This window comes from Phaseolus vulgaris, chromosome 10 (assembly GCF_000499845.2).
Source record: "Phaseolus vulgaris cultivar G19833 chromosome 10, P. vulgaris v2.0, whole genome shotgun sequence".
NCBI lineage: Eukaryota > Viridiplantae > Streptophyta > Magnoliopsida > Fabales > Fabaceae > Phaseolus > Phaseolus vulgaris.
In genome coordinates this window covers 36,242,888-36,261,984 of record NC_023750.2, presented here as the reverse complement: position 1 = coordinate 36,261,984, position 19,097 = coordinate 36,242,888, and the positions used below count along the sequence as shown (strand labels likewise).

Here is a 19,097-nt window from a genome sequence, read left to right as displayed (position 1 = left end):
AGTCTTCTAATCCTTCGAAGTTTTTCCTCTAGCTACGTGTGTGCTTCGCCGGTCAGAGGTACCTGTGATTGCACTCCGACACTTAAGTTAGTGCTAGTATTTTAGTCTCTTCTCTCAGGATATCAAAAACGTACCTTTTTCCCCTTTAGAAGTCTTCTTTATAGGTTGACTTGGGCATTTGTGTGGGCTACCTTAATCAGTTGGCCAGAACGTATGTAGTGGCTCCCTGGAATCATGGGAGCGTATCCTTCTATTTATTATTGTGTTGAGATATTTATCTGAATATCTCGGAGTGTGTCTTTGACTCATTCAACTTTAGTTGTAACTGCTTTTCTACCACGTATTTAGTATGTTATGGTCGCTATTTAATTAGGTCATTAGTCATTCGGGTCCGAGTACACCTAACAATTTTGAAGTGTCTTTTAATGTGTACATACTTGATTTGGCTAGTTTTTAATTTTTTATTTATTTTTATGATAACTTTTATTGTTTTGACAATTTTAACTCTTTCTTATTTTTTTAAATATTAATTTAATGCTACCGAAAATAATTTATAAAATTTAAAATAACCCAAATATACACATAAAACTCTAATATTTCATTATTTATAAAAAAATATTACAAAAGTAAAATCATAAATTTATATTTTATATTTAAAAAAATATAAATCTCCTACAAATCATTACATCACTCACAAACTTTATTAAATTTTTCTCACATATTCACTTTAACATACCTTAATTTAAATTCACTCATTTGTTTTCACAATTTTCTCTCAAATTCTCAAATCCTCATACATCCCCTTATTCAAATTCTCACAAATCCTCTTTTCAATCCAAAGATAACCTTAACTAATACAAATCCCATTAAATTAAAAATATCTAATTAAATTAGTTGATAGATATAAAATAACATAAAAATATCATTACCAAATTTTATTATACAAATAAAATTATTGTATATTTTGAAATTTGAATTATATATTTTTTAAATAAAATTTAGTATTGTTATTTATTTTTTAAAAGTTGCTTATATGTTTTTGAACAAGTGATTTTATTTAAACTTAATTAAAATTACTTTCAAAACTTTATTTTTTTTTAATTTTTAATTCTATATAATTAACATTAGTTACTTCGATATATAATATTGAATCTTATTATATCTAGAAACAAAATATAATTTCATAAATATTAAAATAATATAAAAATAAAAATACTTATAAAATATTATTTAAAATAAAAAGAGTTTTTGAGATATTAGAAGATATTTTTGAGCATAGGTATTGATATTTAGTTGGTGAGTTTAAAAAGGTGTAAAAACGTGGTGCATTATCAACCGTTACACTTTCACTTCGAACTTTAACAAAACCTACCAACCATGCCATCAACGGTTCTTTGAAAGTTTGAAACTAAAACCAATAAAATTCCCACACAGAAACAAACCTTAATCATAACAACCTACGTACAAGTGTTCCATGTTTTTCTGTTCTGCCACTTCATCTTCTTCATCTTCTTCTTCTTCACAGACTCAATGTACCACCAACCCAGAACCCAACAACCCAAACCCACAACCTTCTTCTCTTCTCTCTTCTGTCCAAAATGCCCTCTCAACCACAATCTCCTTCTTGTCCCTTCCAAGCCCAACAAAAAGCCCACCATCTCGGCCTCCCTGCCTCCCGGGCCCACCTCCGGGCCCGCCCAGGCCCTAATCTCCCTCCTCCGCTCCATTCCGGACTGGGCCGACACGGTGCAGGAGCGCGGCATGCAGAAGAAGCGCTCCCTCTACACCCACCCCAACTGGCGCGACCACCGCAGCTCCCTCCGCCACCTCCGTCACCTCGTCTCCAGCCTCTCCTCCCGCGTCATCCTCTCCCTCGTCCCCCCCGTACTCTTCTTCACCGCCTTCGCCGCCGCCATCGCCTCCTACAACCAAGCCCTAATCCTCCACATCCTCCCCGACTTTCTCCCCCTCCTCCACTCCTCCTCCCTCCCCTACCAGCTCACCGCCCCTGCACTCGCCCTCCTCCTCGTCTTCCGCACCGAAGCCTCCTACGCCCGCTTCGTCGAGGGCAAGAAGGCCTGGACCAACGTCATCGCCGGAACCCACGATTTCGCCAGGCAAGCCGCCGCCTTCCTGGACGACGTCGATAACGTCGAGTTCTCCGTCAAGCACGCGCTCTTGAAGTACATCATCGCCTTCCCCATTGCGCTTAAGGTCTGTCTTTTCGAGCCTTTTCTTGTGGAAAATTACAGACCTGCAATTCGTGTGGCAGATTGCAGCCTCAATGACTGTTTTCTGGAACCTAGATCTATGTTTGTGTTTAAATCAGTTGGAAGAGCTCAAAAGAGGTTTTTACTCCCAAAGCAAGATGCAACAAGTTCTTGTTTCTTCTTTTGGTGCATTTGGATAGCAGAACTACTTTTTCATCTTTAATTTAAACAATAGGTTTACTTGGAGAAATTTCTGGGTAAGAACTTGTAGGATGGAAAAATAAGAAAGATAAATGAATCAGCTTCTTCCTTAACTGAAATTAGCCTTTGTCTGAGTTAATTTATAGTAGATATTTTCTATGAGCTTCTCTAAAATCTGCTTTTAAATTTATTTATAAACTTATTTTAGCTCATGGAAAAGTTCTGTTAAAACAGGCTCAATGTAACTGCATGGTTGGATTAAAGTTGGGAGAACTCAAAAGCATTTTTAATCTGAAGACAAAAAAAATTCTTCATTGTTAAACATTGGAATTTGCAAAAGTACTTTTTAAACTTAATTCAAACATAGCCTAACGTGTTAGGGTTCTATACATTTGGGCCTTTTATAACGTTAATATGAATGGTTTTTGTGATTGGACTTTTAGGTTGGTAGTTAGTTGTGGTTGATAGCTAAACTTGGTGTTTGAATGCAGTGCTACGTGCTGTATGGTTCGGATATTAGGAGAGATCTTCAGCATTTGCTGGAAGTGGAAGATCTAGCAGTGGTCATGAATTCGAAGCACCAGCCTCGATGCATTATTGAGTTTATATCGCAGACCATTCGGTTGTTGAAATTGGAGGAGTCTAGAAGAAATGTCCTGGTATGTATGCAGTAATTGGAATTGTTAGCAAGGTTTTAAATTACTAGTTGGAAATTTCCTGGTTGATAGTGCTGTTATAGTTGGCCTGATATTTTTTTTCTTATAGCCAAAATCAGGATCTCATGAATCCATTGCAATCCAACAAATTCAATTGGTCATAAACAGAAACAGGATGTGTGAGTTAACACTCTCTCAGAATTAAGACATATCCGCTTGGTGCACAACTCCTACAAGATTTAACAAGCTCCTCTTGATGTTGGTTGAGACACTAAAACTAGTAAGATATCTTGGTGTGAACCTAGGAACTCAGAGAAAGGGAATGCTGAAAAACAAAAGAAAAAATGTTGAGTTGAAAAAATAGCAGGTCTCTTAGAAGTTAGAAAACATGGAAATTAGGTGTAGATAGATAAGATTTATACACAGGAACCAAGTAAAAAGATAGAAACATAAAATATCCTTTTTTTCAGATAAGTATGAATTTAAAACTTATTATAAAAAAATGATATAATACTCTAATCTTTCAAACAAAATATCAACAAATACAACACATGTTGCAGTCAAATGCAGTTGATGTGGCCACAATTATAGATGAGTCAAAAACCTTGCTGAGGCAGACCGTTTTTTTAAAACCTTTGATTGTAGGCATTTTTGTACATGTTGAATTAGGCAGCATTGTTGCATGTGAAGTTGTATTTTAGATTTTGGATTTGCTAACATAGCACTTCACTATGCGGTAATTCCTGTTTGTATAACTCGATTAACACTTCACTCATTGTGGCACAGGAATCAAAGATCTCTTCTTTCCATGAAGGAATTGGCATATGTGAACAACTTATGGGCATTCCCATTCCATTATCATATACTCGCTTGACGTCAAGGTTTCTTGTCCTGTGGCATCTGACACTTCCTATCATACTTTGGGACGATTGTCATTGGATTGTGGTTCCTGCAACCTTTATTAGCGCCGCCTCTTTGTTTTGCATTGAAGAAGTATGTTCCTCTCCTTACCTTAACTACTTATCAAAATAGGTTGTTCTGTAATTATTGTACATGTGGCCAACACAATTGGGATGCGACCATTAATTTCAGGCTATTGCACATTATTTGGGTTTTCCTTTCTTCTGAGTTATCCATTAGGTTAACAGTTTTAGGTTGACAGACAAATGTTGAAGATAACTGAGAGTAATTGTGACAAAGCTTTTCTTTCCATCAGTTATATTTTAGAGAATTGATTTGTGTTAAAATATTTTGTGTTTCAATGTGTACCTACAAAATATTTTGTTTGTTTTCCGTTGGACTGCACCTTGGGATTAGCTTTTGAATTTACACTGTTAGAACATGAGTTTCGACCACTCATTATTGATTTGAAGAGCATTTTTGGGCCTTAAATCTAAATTGATTGAACGCTTGAAGAAGTGATTGATGGATTCTCTTTAGTATAACTCCATAATTTTTCTGGTTAGAAGAAAGCTAATCCAAAAATGTGAAAATGATTGGTGTAGGTTGGAGTTCTCATTGAGGAGCCATTTCCAATGCTTGCACTTGATGAACTATGCCAAAAAGCACAGAATGACATCCAAGAAGCAATTGCAACCGGAAATTTAATTCAAGCACGCTTTGTTGCAAAGCAAAATAGCCACTCTGAAGAGCATTCACCAAATGGCTGGCCCAACTCCTAAATGAAAAAGGGAACTTTACTATGAATGTCTTCTTCCATTTTTGCTTGAGGTGGCTCTGGACGTCCTGCTTGTTTAACCAAATTAATTGTAGTTAGGAGTTGTATTATGTAATCACTAATGATAATTGTGCAACACTTGCACCAGCCCCACAGAGTGTACCTCAAATCGGTCAGAATGGTGATTTTGGAATATGCTGCTTATGAACTGGTGTGTGTATATCATAAATTCATAATCATGTAAATATAATGTATATCCAGGCTTTTATTTTTATATATCTACTTTTAGCACCAGAAGTTCTGTAAGGCATTTGCTTTTTCTACTACGTGTGCACAAGACACTGTTTAATGAATATGAATCACGAGAGGATCTTTTCTCCCAAAGTTGTCTATTTGATTCGTAGACAAAATTGAAAGCTTTTGAAAAGCTAAAGAACCATTTGTTTTGAGAAAATGTTTTTTTTCTATTTCTCACTTTTAGTTATAAGAGCACCACATTATCTTCATTTGTTTTCTATTTTCAAATATTTTCATGTTGTTTGAGAAGAGTTGTTTTCACCGTTTCATATACACACTTTTGAAAATAGGAAAGAGGGAAAATAATGTGACACTTTCATAATAAAAAAAGTGAAAAACAGAGAATGAAAAGAAACCCATTTCTCAAACCAAATAGTCCATAAAATTCTTTTAGAAAAAACACTGGCTTCAGCAGCTGCTAGGATGCTATCAGAAGAATGCAAATTGTGTTTATATCGGTGACTGCAGCTCAAGGCACTAATAAGTACATTAATTTCTGCTGTTAGATCAAGTTGATTACATAGGTATATGACTATGGTCACAGCAGTAGATTTATGGTCCTGTTCATGATGGTTTCATGCCTTGGTACCAACTCTATTTTTTCATGTAAAATGTGATGAAACAAGATTTATAAGGTTTTTGTCATATATGAGGAAACTTATAGTAGTTTGTCTCTTTAAAATTTGCAATTAGATGTAGAGAAATGACACAAAGCGGGTTTCCTGGACTTGCATTCCTGTATAGTAGAATTGTGAGCCGTGAGATGTGTCTCAAGTGGGAGTTTCCTTGGCAGATTACAACCTATAGCCTTAATTAAATATAGGTGCCCTTCCCAATTAGAAAGGTTTGACATACTACATATAATCTCTTCACCAGTGATAATTAGGATGTTGATACCGTGTAATGTAACATTGAATAATCTCTAATCTTGAAGGACAGCTTAGAGGTTATACTGTGTTAGTATCTATTGACTGGTCTCATGATGATTCATGGATTGAGTGTGCAACTACAGGATATGCAAACTTTGAGCAGGGAAAAACTAAAGTTAAAATAGGTTATGCAACTGTTGTACACATTAACTTAAAATAGAACACTTGTTTGTGTGCTTAAAAATGTAAACGTGTCCCTACTCGAAATCGATTGCATTCTAAAACTCACTATTTTATCTTATAGATAACAGCAGAAACCATAACAAGATCTACCAAAATTGATTATAATTTAAAGTAACTTTTGTGTAAAATTGAAAGCTAAGATGAATTCTCAATGTAAACATATCTCCATCTTCTAGAGTCATCAGCTAGTAGACTCCCTACAAGCAGACATTCAAGTTCTATTGTTACGATACTTTGAATTACAATGGCATGTCCCTGCAGCATTTTGACTCTAGAGGATCCTAACTGACAAATATACATATTAAAGTATCAATAATTTCATCCTTCAAGTATCAATTTTGAAAAGCTATCACGTGTTAGTAAAATGAAGAGGCTAATTTGGACAAGTTCCACCATGACTCTGCTATGTTTAATTCAGGCAGAGGTATTCATGCTAAAGAAAATGGTTTTTTTCTTCATTGCTTAGGAATTACTATGCATATATACCTTGAGAAAGTAGAGATAGCAAAGGATAATAGGAAGTGATAAGGGAATAGAGAGAAACAGACAAGAATATAAAGTGGATGTAGAAACTGAGACATGAAAAATTCAAGATTGATAGTATCATGGTCCACAATATTTTCTGGTGATGATGCTGGACAGTAGGAAATGAACACTATTTTGGGGTCCTAAACCCAATGGTTTGCACCAGACAAGGCAAATCTTTCTTGGCACTCGAATACTAAGTACACAGTTTGAACAACAGCTTTTAACTCTTCACATTTTGACCATTTATAAATGACAAAAAATTATAAAAGTTTAAATTCATGCTCAATCAATCAAATCATAGAACTAAATGAACATCCTAGCCGACCCAACAAAAAGGGGGAGGGGGTGTTACAAACACTTAACCAATCCTTGTTTCTGGAAGAAATCTTCGAACACATGCAACTTTTTGTGGATCTATTGGTATCCAAGATGATCTTTATAACCAAAGTTGTGGGAGTAGTTATCAGGCAGAAAAGAATCAGCAAGAAATTGTCTCTGTACAACATTTTTTTCATTTTTGCTTTGTAGTTGCACTCCGTTTGGATTCCAGAGTTGTGCCATCTTTAAGCGCTGCTTGGGCTTCATTCTCCATCCCAAGTCCAGTGAGGGCAACAGATTGAAGATATGATGCTATGTGCCAAACCGGGGAAATGACTTGCGCCTGCATTGCATCGCTCAGGGCTTCCCGAGGCATGTCACTGATGAGATAAGACATACTACGCCGTGCAAAGACTGTTGGAGAAACCATTGTTCCAGCATCAATGAACTGCATCGAACAATGAACTCTTAATGACTAAACTAGCATCAGAAGCCAAATAAAACATCGAACAGAACAGCATAATATGAAAATCCAGTGGTGATTCATCCATAGACTTGAATAAAATTAAAATCAGAGCAAAAACCTTTATTCTTGACCAATACTCTTATCAAACATAAAGTATTGTGTGCATAGTGAGAAATCTAAAGCATTATTCATAATTAGGAAAACCAGATTCAGCTTTATTTTAAAAATCAACTAGAGATCTATTTTGTGACATGCTATTTCATTCAACTAATCAGCAGTCTTTGAATAAAAAAAATGCAAGCCAAATTCAGACAAGTCCATCTTATCAACATATGTACCTGTGTGTAGCACTCAATTGCCAGTCTAAAATCTTTCTGCCGGAAAGCAACATCCCCCTTTTTCTTGCAATTTAATGTATCCTGCATCTGATCAGTCCACATCTGAAATGATAACTGCAATACCACCAGAAAAAAGTAGACAGAATACACAAGTTAGCTTCTTTTAAAAAAAATATATAAATATTTGTTATTAGGTTCCTGGTTTGTGGAAAAAGATAACCTGAAGAATTAAAAGATATGCAGTAATTCTATAAAATACAAGTTAGATAGAGAACCTCATTTGCCACTCCTTCATCATCTTTATAGCCAATATTTTCCAGAACTTCATGTATGGCAGTTAAGTCCTTTCTTGAGCATGCTTCACCAAGCGGAGATAATGAGGCAAAAGTAGTACTGTGCTGGATGCCCATCAAGACATGTGAAAGAACCTAGAAATAAATGAGAATGAACAAACATTGTTAAGAAAAATAATCACAACTTGAACTTTCAAAATTGATTAACCAAGCTGTTGTGATCTGTATGTCATGCATTGTGTGCAAAGATATGATAGCCTGAATGAATAATAAAGACATGCCTTAAGTCTAAAATAGAGCCTAAATAAATGTTTGTTTAATGTTTGAGATGATGTGAGTATGTTACAAGAGAACAAATGTGAGAACAAAATTTGGCTTTTCTCCACACATCCATTATGAGGTCACTTAAAACAAATAAAAAAATAGGGGTGTTTATTCTTCAGTTTTGATCAGTTTCTAAGCAAAAAAAATCATCCAATCTAACCATAAAAATAAAGTACGTTTCCATTTAGATTGCTTTGCATATGATCTCTAATACAGACTACTTAAAAGTGGTATTGGATTGAATTACATCTTCGTTTATAATTCTAAGCATGCAGTTTATATAAAATAAATCTAAAGAACACAGTGACTAAGTACTACCTTTGTTCCTTTTCAAAAATATCTTCAGGGTTTTTATAGAAGAAACAATAAATGTAATAAATCTTCAGGTCCCTCATAAAATACTTATGAAGTTCCTATTGTATCTTTTTATTTTCATTTTTACTTCATAATAAATGCATATTAGTTGCTTGTTTTCCACTTCCACTTTCATGACAAATATGTAAATTCATTAAGAATGGGGTAGAACAAGAGCAATTTGACAAAAAAATTAATGATGTCTTGAACTCTGGAAATGAAATAAATAGGAACAAAAATTTCAAAAATACTGACCTATAAGGAAACAGAGGGAATAATTATAATTATAATAAATAATAATTTAAAATCTCATCTACCATATCTAAATCATAAAAAATATTAGACAAAATAATCTTTATGCTTTTAAAAAAAAATATCCAAATAATTTTGATATACATAGATGTAATTTTGAGATAATGAAATTAAGAAAACAACGTATTTATACACAAATTTCTAGTGTGAGTTGCATGATTATGTTATAAATAAAATTATGTATGTCTATAAGTTCAATTTGGGTCAAATCAGTTTTTAAAATTATATTTGAAATCCGATCCTCTCTCTCTCAATTCTTTCAATTTTTAGTTTATTTGATTTTCAGTCTGTTCAGTTTAGTTTATGCAGTTTGCATTGAATTAGACCAATTTATGAACATCCCTACAGAGCAACTTGCACTAAGCAGACAAGACTACATTCTAGTACATTTATCCTTACTATTACATGAAATCCTAAACCAACCTCTGTTTCCTTTTGAAGAGGAGCCAAAGCAGCTACCAATGATTTTGGATTAGGCCGCTCTCTAGGTTCATATTGTAAACATCGAGACGCCAGGCGTACCAACTCAGTTCCATCATCATCAGAAAATTGTCCTTCCAAACAAGAATCTGTCAGCATCTGAAGATTTCTTCCACGAATCACATCGAGCGCCTGCACCAAATTTTCTAATAATCACATATGCAAGTTTACATATAATATAGTAATATATAATTAGCTATTAAGGGTATGTTGTAGATGGAGGATATGGGAAGGTAGAATAAGAAGGTTTTGAGTAGACTTCATTCTTATTAGGGAAATTTCATATCAGGGAAGGAAAATTGGGGATGATCTTGCAACAACCACAACCTTCATTTATCTTAATAAACATTCTGAATTTTCCCAATTTGTTCAAATTTCTAGGATTTTAGCATCAAATCATAAGAAGAAACTTGTTAAATTCCCATGATTAAACTTCAACTTTTGGAATTGTTCGGCATTAACACATTTATTTCACTAGGAAAAAGGGAAAAGTAAATTCATGGACAGATTAAAAAATTGAGTCTACCAACCATACCAATGAGATTCACAGGGAACTTTCAGGACCTAAACTAAACTCATAAGTCATTGAAATCAACCTGCACCCATATTCTTTACCCATTGGTAAGAATTACTTACATGACTTGGGGGGATATGCTTCCCACTGAGAAGGTCAAGCAGAAGAGTGCCAAAGCTATATATTACACTTTCTGGTGTTACTCTCCCTACAAAACAAAGACATATAAGAAATCATGTATCACTCATCTCTACAAAACATAAACAATTGTAAATTTTCAAATGCAAAACAGATATTCATTTGAATATTATAAAGTGTTAAACGAAAGCAAGAAGGCCAAATTAACAAAAAAGAAAAGGTATTATATGGCATACCAGTTCTGAGATATTCTGGAGGGGTAAATGCCAAATTTGTGCTATAACTTTTTCCATCCCTGCTGTTTTTCATAAGTCCAAAACTTGAAAGCCTGGGATTACCATCCTGCGAAGTTCTAACACATTTTTATTAATCTAATTACTGGGACATGTGTAAAAGGGGGATACACAAAAAACTTACCTCATCAAAAAGAACTCTATAGGCATTAAGGTCATGATAGAGAGCACGCCCTTTGCTTGTGCAGTATTCTAGAGCTTGTGCAAGATGTAGAACAACTCTTAGTCGCATTGCCCATTTCATAGGTTGTGTTTCCCCTGATTAGACACATGGCTACATTATTTCACACCATAATAACTCAAGGGATTTGGGGTTTAGAGTATCATTCCAACAACACAATCATAACAATATAGCAAAGCAAATAGCAGATTAGAAGAGTCAGGGGAGCAAACATCATGAAAAAATTTAGATGTGCCACTTATGCTTAGTATAAGATCTATCTTGCTATGTTTTGATCAGACTTTGAAGGACTCTAGGAAACCACATAAAGACTGACTCTAGAAAATTGGTGCTGAAAAAGACATTGCTTCCACCATCCAAAATAACTTTAGACACTTACCAATACAGTATATTTACATAGAAGTCTTTATAGAGATTGATATTCATTTTACAAGTGCACTTCTTGGTAATTTGACACTTGAAACTGTTAGGAATCCGAGGTGAGTTGGAAGTCCCACATTGGTTAGAAATTAGTAAGATGAACAATATATGAGAAGGACCCATAAACCTATTGTATTAAGATTTTGGGTTGAAGGTGGTGTTCTGGTCTCTTATATGGGTTTGTTCACGACTCATTGGTGTAGAATCTCCTCAGTGAGATTATAATCATAACATAATGTATTAGCATCCTTTATAGTGTGTTCAGTTTGTACAAGCCCACATACAATCAACAAACATATTTTCAAAAATGGGCAACATCATGAAAATTCCAAAAGGAAAATGTTAGAAGTTTGGTGTCTTGTGTACTAATCAAGTATGGAAAACAACAAAGTCATAAACCCTAAATTTAGCACTGGTTAGATTTTCAATACTTAGAGGATTAAAAAATTGTATGAAAGGAGTCTTACAATGGAAAAGGTGTTTTGCCAGTGTTTCATTGGGCATATATTCTGCCACAAGCAACCTCTCATCTCCTTCACAAAAACAACCAAGCAAATTTGCCAATCTTTGGTTACGAAGCTGACCCACTGATCTTGCTTCCTCCTGTAGTCATGAGATAAATTTATTTTGATTAATTGAAAGTGAAAAGGAAAAACAAAAGCAAGATGTAGCAGCACAACCATATGCACACCAATAACTCGCAAACACAATGAAACCTAAACATCTGGGATTATTCTCAGCTCATAGAGAAAAGGTATATACAGATACAATGTTAAGCCTTTGGCACAATTGCATGTTACCAAAACTGCAAAATTGACCAGGCAACATGGGAAGAATATATAGGATAGCTTATTACCCATTTGAAAACTTGATTATGGCTAAAAAGGACTCATATATGGTTCACTGACACTAGTCTACATCTATACCAAGTGTTTTTAGTAATGCAAAGTACACAAATAATGCATTTGTGCAATGCAAGGTCATGACCAGGAGAGTTAAAGCAAGGTTGGAGAAGAAACCAATTGGGACAGGGGAATTTACCAAAAACTGCCGAGCATCGGGCCAAGCATTCCTGTTAAATCGCTTAACAGCAATCCTCATTTGATTCTCCAGCTTTCCTTTATAAACAACATTGGGAGCCTTCTCTCCATGTTCAGATACAATGTTCTCAACAGCAAAACCAGATGTTGCATTCTTAAGTTGCTCGAGTGTAAATTCACGGAATGTAGGCCAGTTACTGACCTCACTACTATCCTCAATTTCTGGAACAAATGTTCAAATAAACATATATAATATTTCCCTATAATCAAATGGAACTATATAAGGCACTAGAGTATGACTTTACCCACCAGCATCCGGTGTTTCAATAACAGATGCCTTAACTTGTGAATCCACACAGCATGGCATGAGTCTGGAACACTGAATCCCCATTTTGCTAGGTAGAAATCAAACTTGAAGTAATGAACACCTCTTCCACTTTCAATGGCGTGCCAGTCTTTACTGAAAATATTTGAAAATGATAATCAGTCCACTCAGATCCACCTGGACCTTATCAACCCTGTGCACTGTCACAAGACACATTCATACTTGACTTTGATGACTGGTTACCACAGCTTATGTATCTGTAACAAAGCCAGAATTGTCTGTGAATCACTTTAAAAGCTTTCCTTAAGTGAACAAAAATCATTTGATTATAGCACAAATTATGTATCAACATGATCTTCAGATATTTCAATACAAACAACCAAGCAATTGAAAAAGAATAATCTGTAGATTCTGCACTTGTTTTTCAGAATTTACGAACATCAGTAACCTTTTGGAAGGAATAAGTAGCTAGCCCAGAAAAATTAACAAACCATAAAAGCACAACAAACCGAAAAGTACTTCTTCCTTTAAGCATAAGATGGAATATGAGTACTTTTGTAGACAAGTTCATGTTCTCACAACTACAACTAATGACAGCAACAACCCCAATTAAGATGCTCTTAAAGTATGACAGTCTAACCACTACCACCTTAGCATTAAAAGCTAAAGAACATCAGACATGAAGATTTACTGCATTCCTCCAAATGTGTAACTAAAAATAAAACACAAGCACTCATATGTTGAAGATTTAATTTCATATGATAGCCCACCTACTAATATTTTAACATCTATCTTTGCTACCCTTTTTTTTTTTTTTTTTTGCTTCAAGTCAACTCAGTTACACTCAAGTCTTCATAACCAAAATGCTGAGCAAAAAGCACCAACTTTTTCAACCTACTCAAAAGGCTACTTCACCTTTTAAACTTCTTCGAACCTTCTCCAATGGCAGAGGAAAAAGTTGAACCTCCTGGAGCTGAAAAAATGTGTCTTTTTTCTTCTTTTCTTTTCTTTCTCGATCAAATCAACACCTTTTACAAGATCCACATTTCCGCCCCCAGAGAACCTCGTTTTGCAATCTGCAAAGTTCAAGTCTTTATCTCGATCCAACCAAACCCCAATAACCTTTTCTCCTCAGAAAATCAGGATTTTACAAATCACCCCCTCTCGGTTCCACCAGATCAAGCAAAATACTCAAACCCCAGAATAAAAAAAAATCAGTTTTTTTATGAACAAAATCAGTTTGGAAGGAGAAAAATACAGTTGTTGAGTGAGAACTCAAAGCTGAACTGAAGATCTGTTGAGAAGCAGAAGAATAAGAAGAAGATGGTGATGAATGACAGGGCTATGGCTTTGGTTTTCTGACATTTTCTTTTTTAGCCTTTTTGGTTTTAATAAATAAATAAACAAATCAATTATTACCGACATGTCATGAGTGTATGTCATGAGTATATATTCAAGATCAGGAATCTGCATGTTATTTAAACATTTTTTTTATCAAGAATTTGTTGGCACAACACATTTGCTTCTGCATTTTATTTTATTTTATCATTTTCACAGTTTCAAGTTTTGCTTTTTATTGTTAAATTTTGTATTAAGATGGTCAGTTGCAGTAAAATATTACTTGTTATGTTAATAAATAACTGAGATTAGAATCATTGATGAAATTTTACATAGATATATTTATAATCTAAGAACTGATAGTTAACTGTAAACAGAAATTAAATGTGTTCATTTGAGTTATAATGAGTTAGACCTAATTAGTTTCATTTTATTAACTTTAGAATATTCAAATCTTAATATATATATATATATATATATATATATATATTTCCACCGTCAATTGTTTTGGAGGATTACCTGGCATAGCTAAAGCTTATCAAGTCAAATATTTCTTGCTGGCATATCAACCAATCAATGTGTGCATTTTAGAAAAACTAAAGAAAAGAAAAAAGATAATGCTACTAATTGAGTTTAAAGGGGACAATTTTATTTCTATAATTGCATTTGATATTTATCCAAAAAAAGAAAATTATTTCAGAATGGACAAAGTTGTGCATGATAAAGTAAGATTTTATTTTAATATAAAAATTGAAATAGTAGATGTAACCAATTTTAGAATAATTTTTTTTCTCATTTTAATAAATATCAAATAAAATGAAAAAAAAAAACTCATTTTTCTGCAACTGCTAAAAATTGATACAGTGTCAAGAGACTTATACAAAGAATAATATTTGAAGTTTGTTGTCACTGCAGCCATGTAAAAGGAGACTTAACAAGTAATGGTGTATTTGTTTTATAATTTAAGGTAAAGAGTATTACATTTTATAGTTTATTATGAAAACTTAAGAATGTGTTTGGCTTAACAAGGATTCTTGTTGAAATTTTATCACATTGTTATAATGGTGTTTAATTGACTTGTGCAGAATTTTTGCCTATTTCTGTTTGCTTTTTGAAAAGCACTAATTATTATGTTTAAGTTGAACAATTCCAACAGAATTTCTCATGCTCAAATCATTCTAATAAAGTGGCTGCTTGTTGAACTCAATTCCAACATTACAAGTTATCATGCTTTATTTATATATATACATATATATATATGTATATGTATATAGATTGCATAGAGATGTTATGTTATTTTATATTTTGTTTCATTTTTTATGGTATATAAAACTCTAGTAAACACATGACATTTTAAAGAGCAATGTTCTTAATTAATCTCTTGACCATGTCACACCTTAATATAGCTGGTAATGGGTGTCATCATTCACATGACAAGCTGAAACAATTTGATATATAAAACACTCAAGTAAAAATTAAAACAAAAAGTCCTTAGACCTAAAGAATTTTACAATTAAAAAAAAATTATTGAAAATTTTAAATGTTTTATTTGATAAGTTATTAAATTTCATTTTTTTTTCTATTTGAATAGAGTATTTTAATTACCATAAAATAGAAAAGATTGTCACTAAATAACATTATTAATGTCAATAAAAAATAATTCTTATACATTGAACAAAAATAGTCACTAGAAACTTCAACCATAAAATAGTTGACATCTACAATTTTTCTACAAATATCAATTGAGAAAAAAAAACACTTGTTAAGACCTTATGGTCTAATCTCTATATAACTTCTAATAACAAAATTCTTAGACTGAAATGATTTATATATATATATATATATATATGTTTTATTAGGTCATTAAATGATACAACCAGTTTTAACACCAAAAGATTTATACGTTTTTTTTATTTAAATTTTTATCTTCTGTAAACAAGTTGTAAGAAAAAATATTTTCTAATATAATATTAAATGAAAGTTGTTTGAAGTATATAGATTCATATTTTCAATGTTAATATCCATAGAAAGATTTTATATCACATAGTCATGAAATATGTGTCTAACCACAATTAAATGTTACATATGAAATATGTTTTTGAATTAATTTTTTTTAGCAAATAAAGTCAGAAGCAAAGGTAAAATATAAGATCAAAATTTTATATATAAAACTTTTAATCAAGCATATATCAAGGAATGCATAAAAAAATTATAGTGATAATACATGTCAAACAAAGATCAAATATTAACAAGAGTAAGAAAAAAACATGAAAATTATATACAATTCTTTTTATCTTCTAGTCTTCTAGTTAAATAACCATAAGTATTATTTGAAGAACAAAATCATTGTAACTTTTTACAACACAAACTAAATTCATTGAGCTAAAATTATTCTCTCTTTTGAGAGTTTGTTTTTATATTATTTTTTTGGCGTAATTTCTTAGGAAGGTTAAGATGGTATAACCAACCAACCAAGAGTGTTCTTTTTACTCTAATAACCAAAAATATTTTGCATACTCTTTGTAACTAAAAGGGATTTGTATACTCATTGTAAATAATTGATTTAATTAGTGAAATCTCTTAATTTACTTGTTTTTAATGAGAATTGAATGTATTTTTTGGATTTGACTAAACCACTATAAATTTGTTTATTGTTCATTCGTAAATGGTTCAGAATAGTTCTTTGTAAAAAAAGTCAAAAAAATTGATTGATTAAATTCTTAGCAAAAAAACTGATAAATAAGTATCCTAATGTTGTAAAAAAATTTCTTACTATGATTGGTTAAGAAACCCTTATTAAGGTTGGTGAAGAAATGATAATGACCTACGTCTTGATTATGTTGGTAAAAAAATATTAATAATATCATTAATAATATTAATAATATTATTAAAAGTATTAATAAAATTTATATTTATATTTATATAATTAATACTAAAATATAAAAAATATTAATATTCTTAATAATAATATTAATGAAAACTTTAATAATATTAATAAAATTATTATTAATGATAATAATATTAATAATATAATTAATAATATTAATAATCATATTAATAATGTCAATAATAATTAATAGCATTAATAAAATTATTAATAATATTATTATTAATAATAGCATTAATAATCATAATAACAACAATAATAATATTAACAATCATATTAATAATAATAACATTAATAAAATTTATAATATTATTAACAATATTAATAATAATAATATTATTATTAATAAAAATACTCATATTAATAGTAACATTAATAAAAAAATTAATTATATTATTAACAATATTCAAATTAATAATAATAATAAGATTAATACCAATGTAATTATTTATGAAATGTTGTAGGTAAATTATCTATCGTCGTTATTTGTAGGTAATATTTATAAGTTACAATTTGTAAGTAATATTTATAAGTAACAGTTTTCATATCAACTCGTCAAATTTACGTATAGTAAAAATTCGTAGGTAACTCATCTTTACCTACAGATATTTATATGTATGTAAAATTCGTAGGTAAGTTCAAATTTACTTACAGATCCAAATTCATTCATAGGTGAGTATCAGTAAACAATAACAAATTTTCTTGTGGTTAGAGTTTAAGGTTTAGGATTTAGAGTTTAGAAAATTTGGATCTTTCCTAAATGTAAAAAGCTGGATTTTGCTTGAAATCTTTGGGATCTTGGAAAGTTATTCTTATGGAAAAATGGTTTTGTGAATTTGCTTTTTATTCCGTTAAAGACTTGAGAAGAGTCCTAAGAGTGGCGTTTTAGAATCTCAATCCGGGTATTTTGAAAGTCTTTGTTTTGACTAAAGACTTTGCGTCATCTTCCATGAAGCTCACCAAAGCTCAATGTTGGGTTAGGATCAACAATCTTCCTATGAAATATTGGCAACCAAAAGCAATTTTCTCTCTAGCGAGAGAGATTGATACTCCTCTTTCTCTTGATGGCTACGCCATTTAAAAATCTAGAGGTTTTTTTGCTAGAGTGTTGTTTGATATTAATATGTTATCTGCTTTGCCTAATCAAATTTTGGTGGAAAAATCTGTTTTGCCTTTATTGTAGATATTTAATTTGAGAGTTTCCTCCATTTTGCTCTCATGCAAAATGATAGGGCATGTTATTTCTAAATGCATACGACATCCTGAAAATATCAATAACACGACCAAACCACCTATTGTTTTGTCAAAACCTGCTATTGTACTATATAAACTTGTGATTGTCTATACCAAATAAACTAATGATGCCTCTCACCAGGGAGTGGTTGGTGTCACTAAGAAACATAATTATGCGGTAGAGGTTGAGATATATGATGTATTTGTTCGTAATGCATATGTGATGAAAGTTGAGGGAATTGTTATTGATCTTGATATCCTTGTTGAAGTTGTTATTGGACAAGTGGAGAGTAGATCTTTTGTTTGTCAAAATTTTAAGAAATCAGTTGAAGATATAGGGGTTCAGGATCCACGATGATATTATTGTTGATATGTTCTCTTTGAAAGATTTGACTGAATCAGATGATTTTCTACAAAAAGAACCCCTTGCCTCTTGAAAATTCTAGTATTTTAGAATGATTCTCTCATCTTAAATCTACAACTAATGCAACAAGTCATAAATTAGTTGTTGTCAAACGAGTTACTTCTAAATTTGTTTCTTAATATTTAGTCTTGCAAATTTTGTTTGAATCTCTTTCAAATGATAAACAAGAGGCTTAAGAGTCATGTCCGAACATCTTGCCAATAGATATCATTAAATCTACTCCGACTAATATTTTGTTTAGAAGAAGAAAATTTTGTCTCTAAGTTTTAGCTGAAAAGATGAAAAATGGAAAATCACTAAGTGAAGACGATTAATTAGTTGAAACCTCTAGGAGACCGATATGTCCTCCTAAAGTTGGAGTGAAAACCAATAAGATGACCTCCAAAATAAGGTCAACATAAGAAAAGTTAATGGTAGTGATGTGCAACAGTATCATGAGATTTTATTACAGTTGTTGCATGTTAAGGAGGATCCATCTGATATGGTTTTTGGGATTCACTCATTCCTCTGTATTGTTTTTGTGAACTATGCATCAGAGAATGTTCTTTTATTTGTCTTTTTATGTTTATTTTGTTACACTTTTTTAGGTTTACATTCACAATGTAACTGTTTAGATTACTCTTAAAAGTTTCTTTATTTATTTTTGCATGGATTTGGTCCAATTTCTCCATGTTTTTGTTTTTTGTTTTAGTTTTTATGTTATTTTTTTTCATTGACACATGCTATCTAACATGAGT

General features: G+C 32.0%; 2 protein-coding genes across 4 annotated transcripts; one reads left to right on the top strand and one right to left on the bottom strand.

Annotated features, from left to right (window-relative positions):
- Positions 1-1,320: 1,320 nt before the first annotated feature.
- LOC137819166 (voltage-dependent chloride channel 1, chloroplastic-like) lies at positions 1,321-5,019 on the top strand. Its single transcript, XM_068622936.1, has 4 exons — positions 1,321-2,214; positions 2,903-3,070; positions 3,854-4,060; positions 4,573-5,019. Exons 1-4 carry the CDS (start codon positions 1,531-1,533, stop codon positions 4,747-4,749), a joined length of 1,236 nt encoding a protein of 411 aa, XP_068479037.1. The 5' UTR covers positions 1,321-1,530; the 3' UTR covers positions 4,750-5,019.
- Positions 5,020-6,709: 1,690 nt separating this feature from the next.
- On the bottom strand, positions 6,710-13,929 carry LOC137818265 (serine/threonine-protein kinase BSK3-like). Of its 3 annotated transcripts, XM_068621569.1 has the most exons (12): positions 13,394-13,927; positions 12,701-12,735; positions 12,463-12,613; positions 12,155-12,375; positions 11,581-11,716; positions 10,637-10,770; positions 10,456-10,561; positions 10,204-10,289; positions 9,511-9,699; positions 8,080-8,232; positions 7,805-7,918; positions 6,710-7,448 (listed from the first exon to the last, which is right to left on the bottom strand). In XM_068621569.1, the coding sequence occupies exons 3-12, from the start codon at positions 12,542-12,544 to the stop codon at positions 7,194-7,196; spliced, it is 1,476 nt and encodes a 491-aa protein (XP_068477670.1). In that variant the 5' UTR covers positions 12,545-12,613; positions 12,701-12,735; positions 13,394-13,927; the 3' UTR covers positions 6,710-7,193. The 3 variants fall into 3 exon arrangements, with proteins under 3 accessions (XP_068477670.1, XP_068477669.1, XP_068477667.1); XM_068621568.1 differs by lacking the exon at positions 12,701-12,735 and having other exon boundaries at positions 13,394-13,929; XM_068621566.1 differs by having other exon boundaries at positions 12,463-12,735.
- Positions 13,930-19,097: the final 5,168 nt, after the last annotated feature.

Excerpts from the sequence above, each read along its gene's own strand:
- LOC137819166 (XM_068622936.1), top strand. The coding sequence starts at position 1,531 with ATGTACCACCAACCCAGAACCCAACAACCCAAACCCACAACCTTCTTC. Across the intron at positions 2,215-2,902 it reads CCTTCCCCATTGCGCTTAAG|TGCTACGTGCTGTATGGTTC; the intron begins GTCTGTCTTTTC and ends GTTTGAATGCAG. Across the intron at positions 4,061-4,572 it reads CTTTGTTTTGCATTGAAGAA|GTTGGAGTTCTCATTGAGGA; the intron begins GTATGTTCCTCT and ends TGATTGGTGTAG.
- LOC137818265 (XM_068621568.1), bottom strand. The coding sequence starts at position 12,544 with ATGGGGATTCAGTGTTCCAGACTCATGCCATGCTGTGTGGATTCACAA. Across the intron at positions 12,376-12,462 it reads TATTGAAACACCGGATGCTG|AAATTGAGGATAGTAGTGAG; the intron begins GTGGGTAAAGTC and ends CATTTGTTCCAG. Across the intron at positions 7,449-7,804 it reads CAATTGAGTGCTACACACAG|TTCATTGATGCTGGAACAAT; the intron begins GTACATATGTTG and ends TGTTCGATGCAG.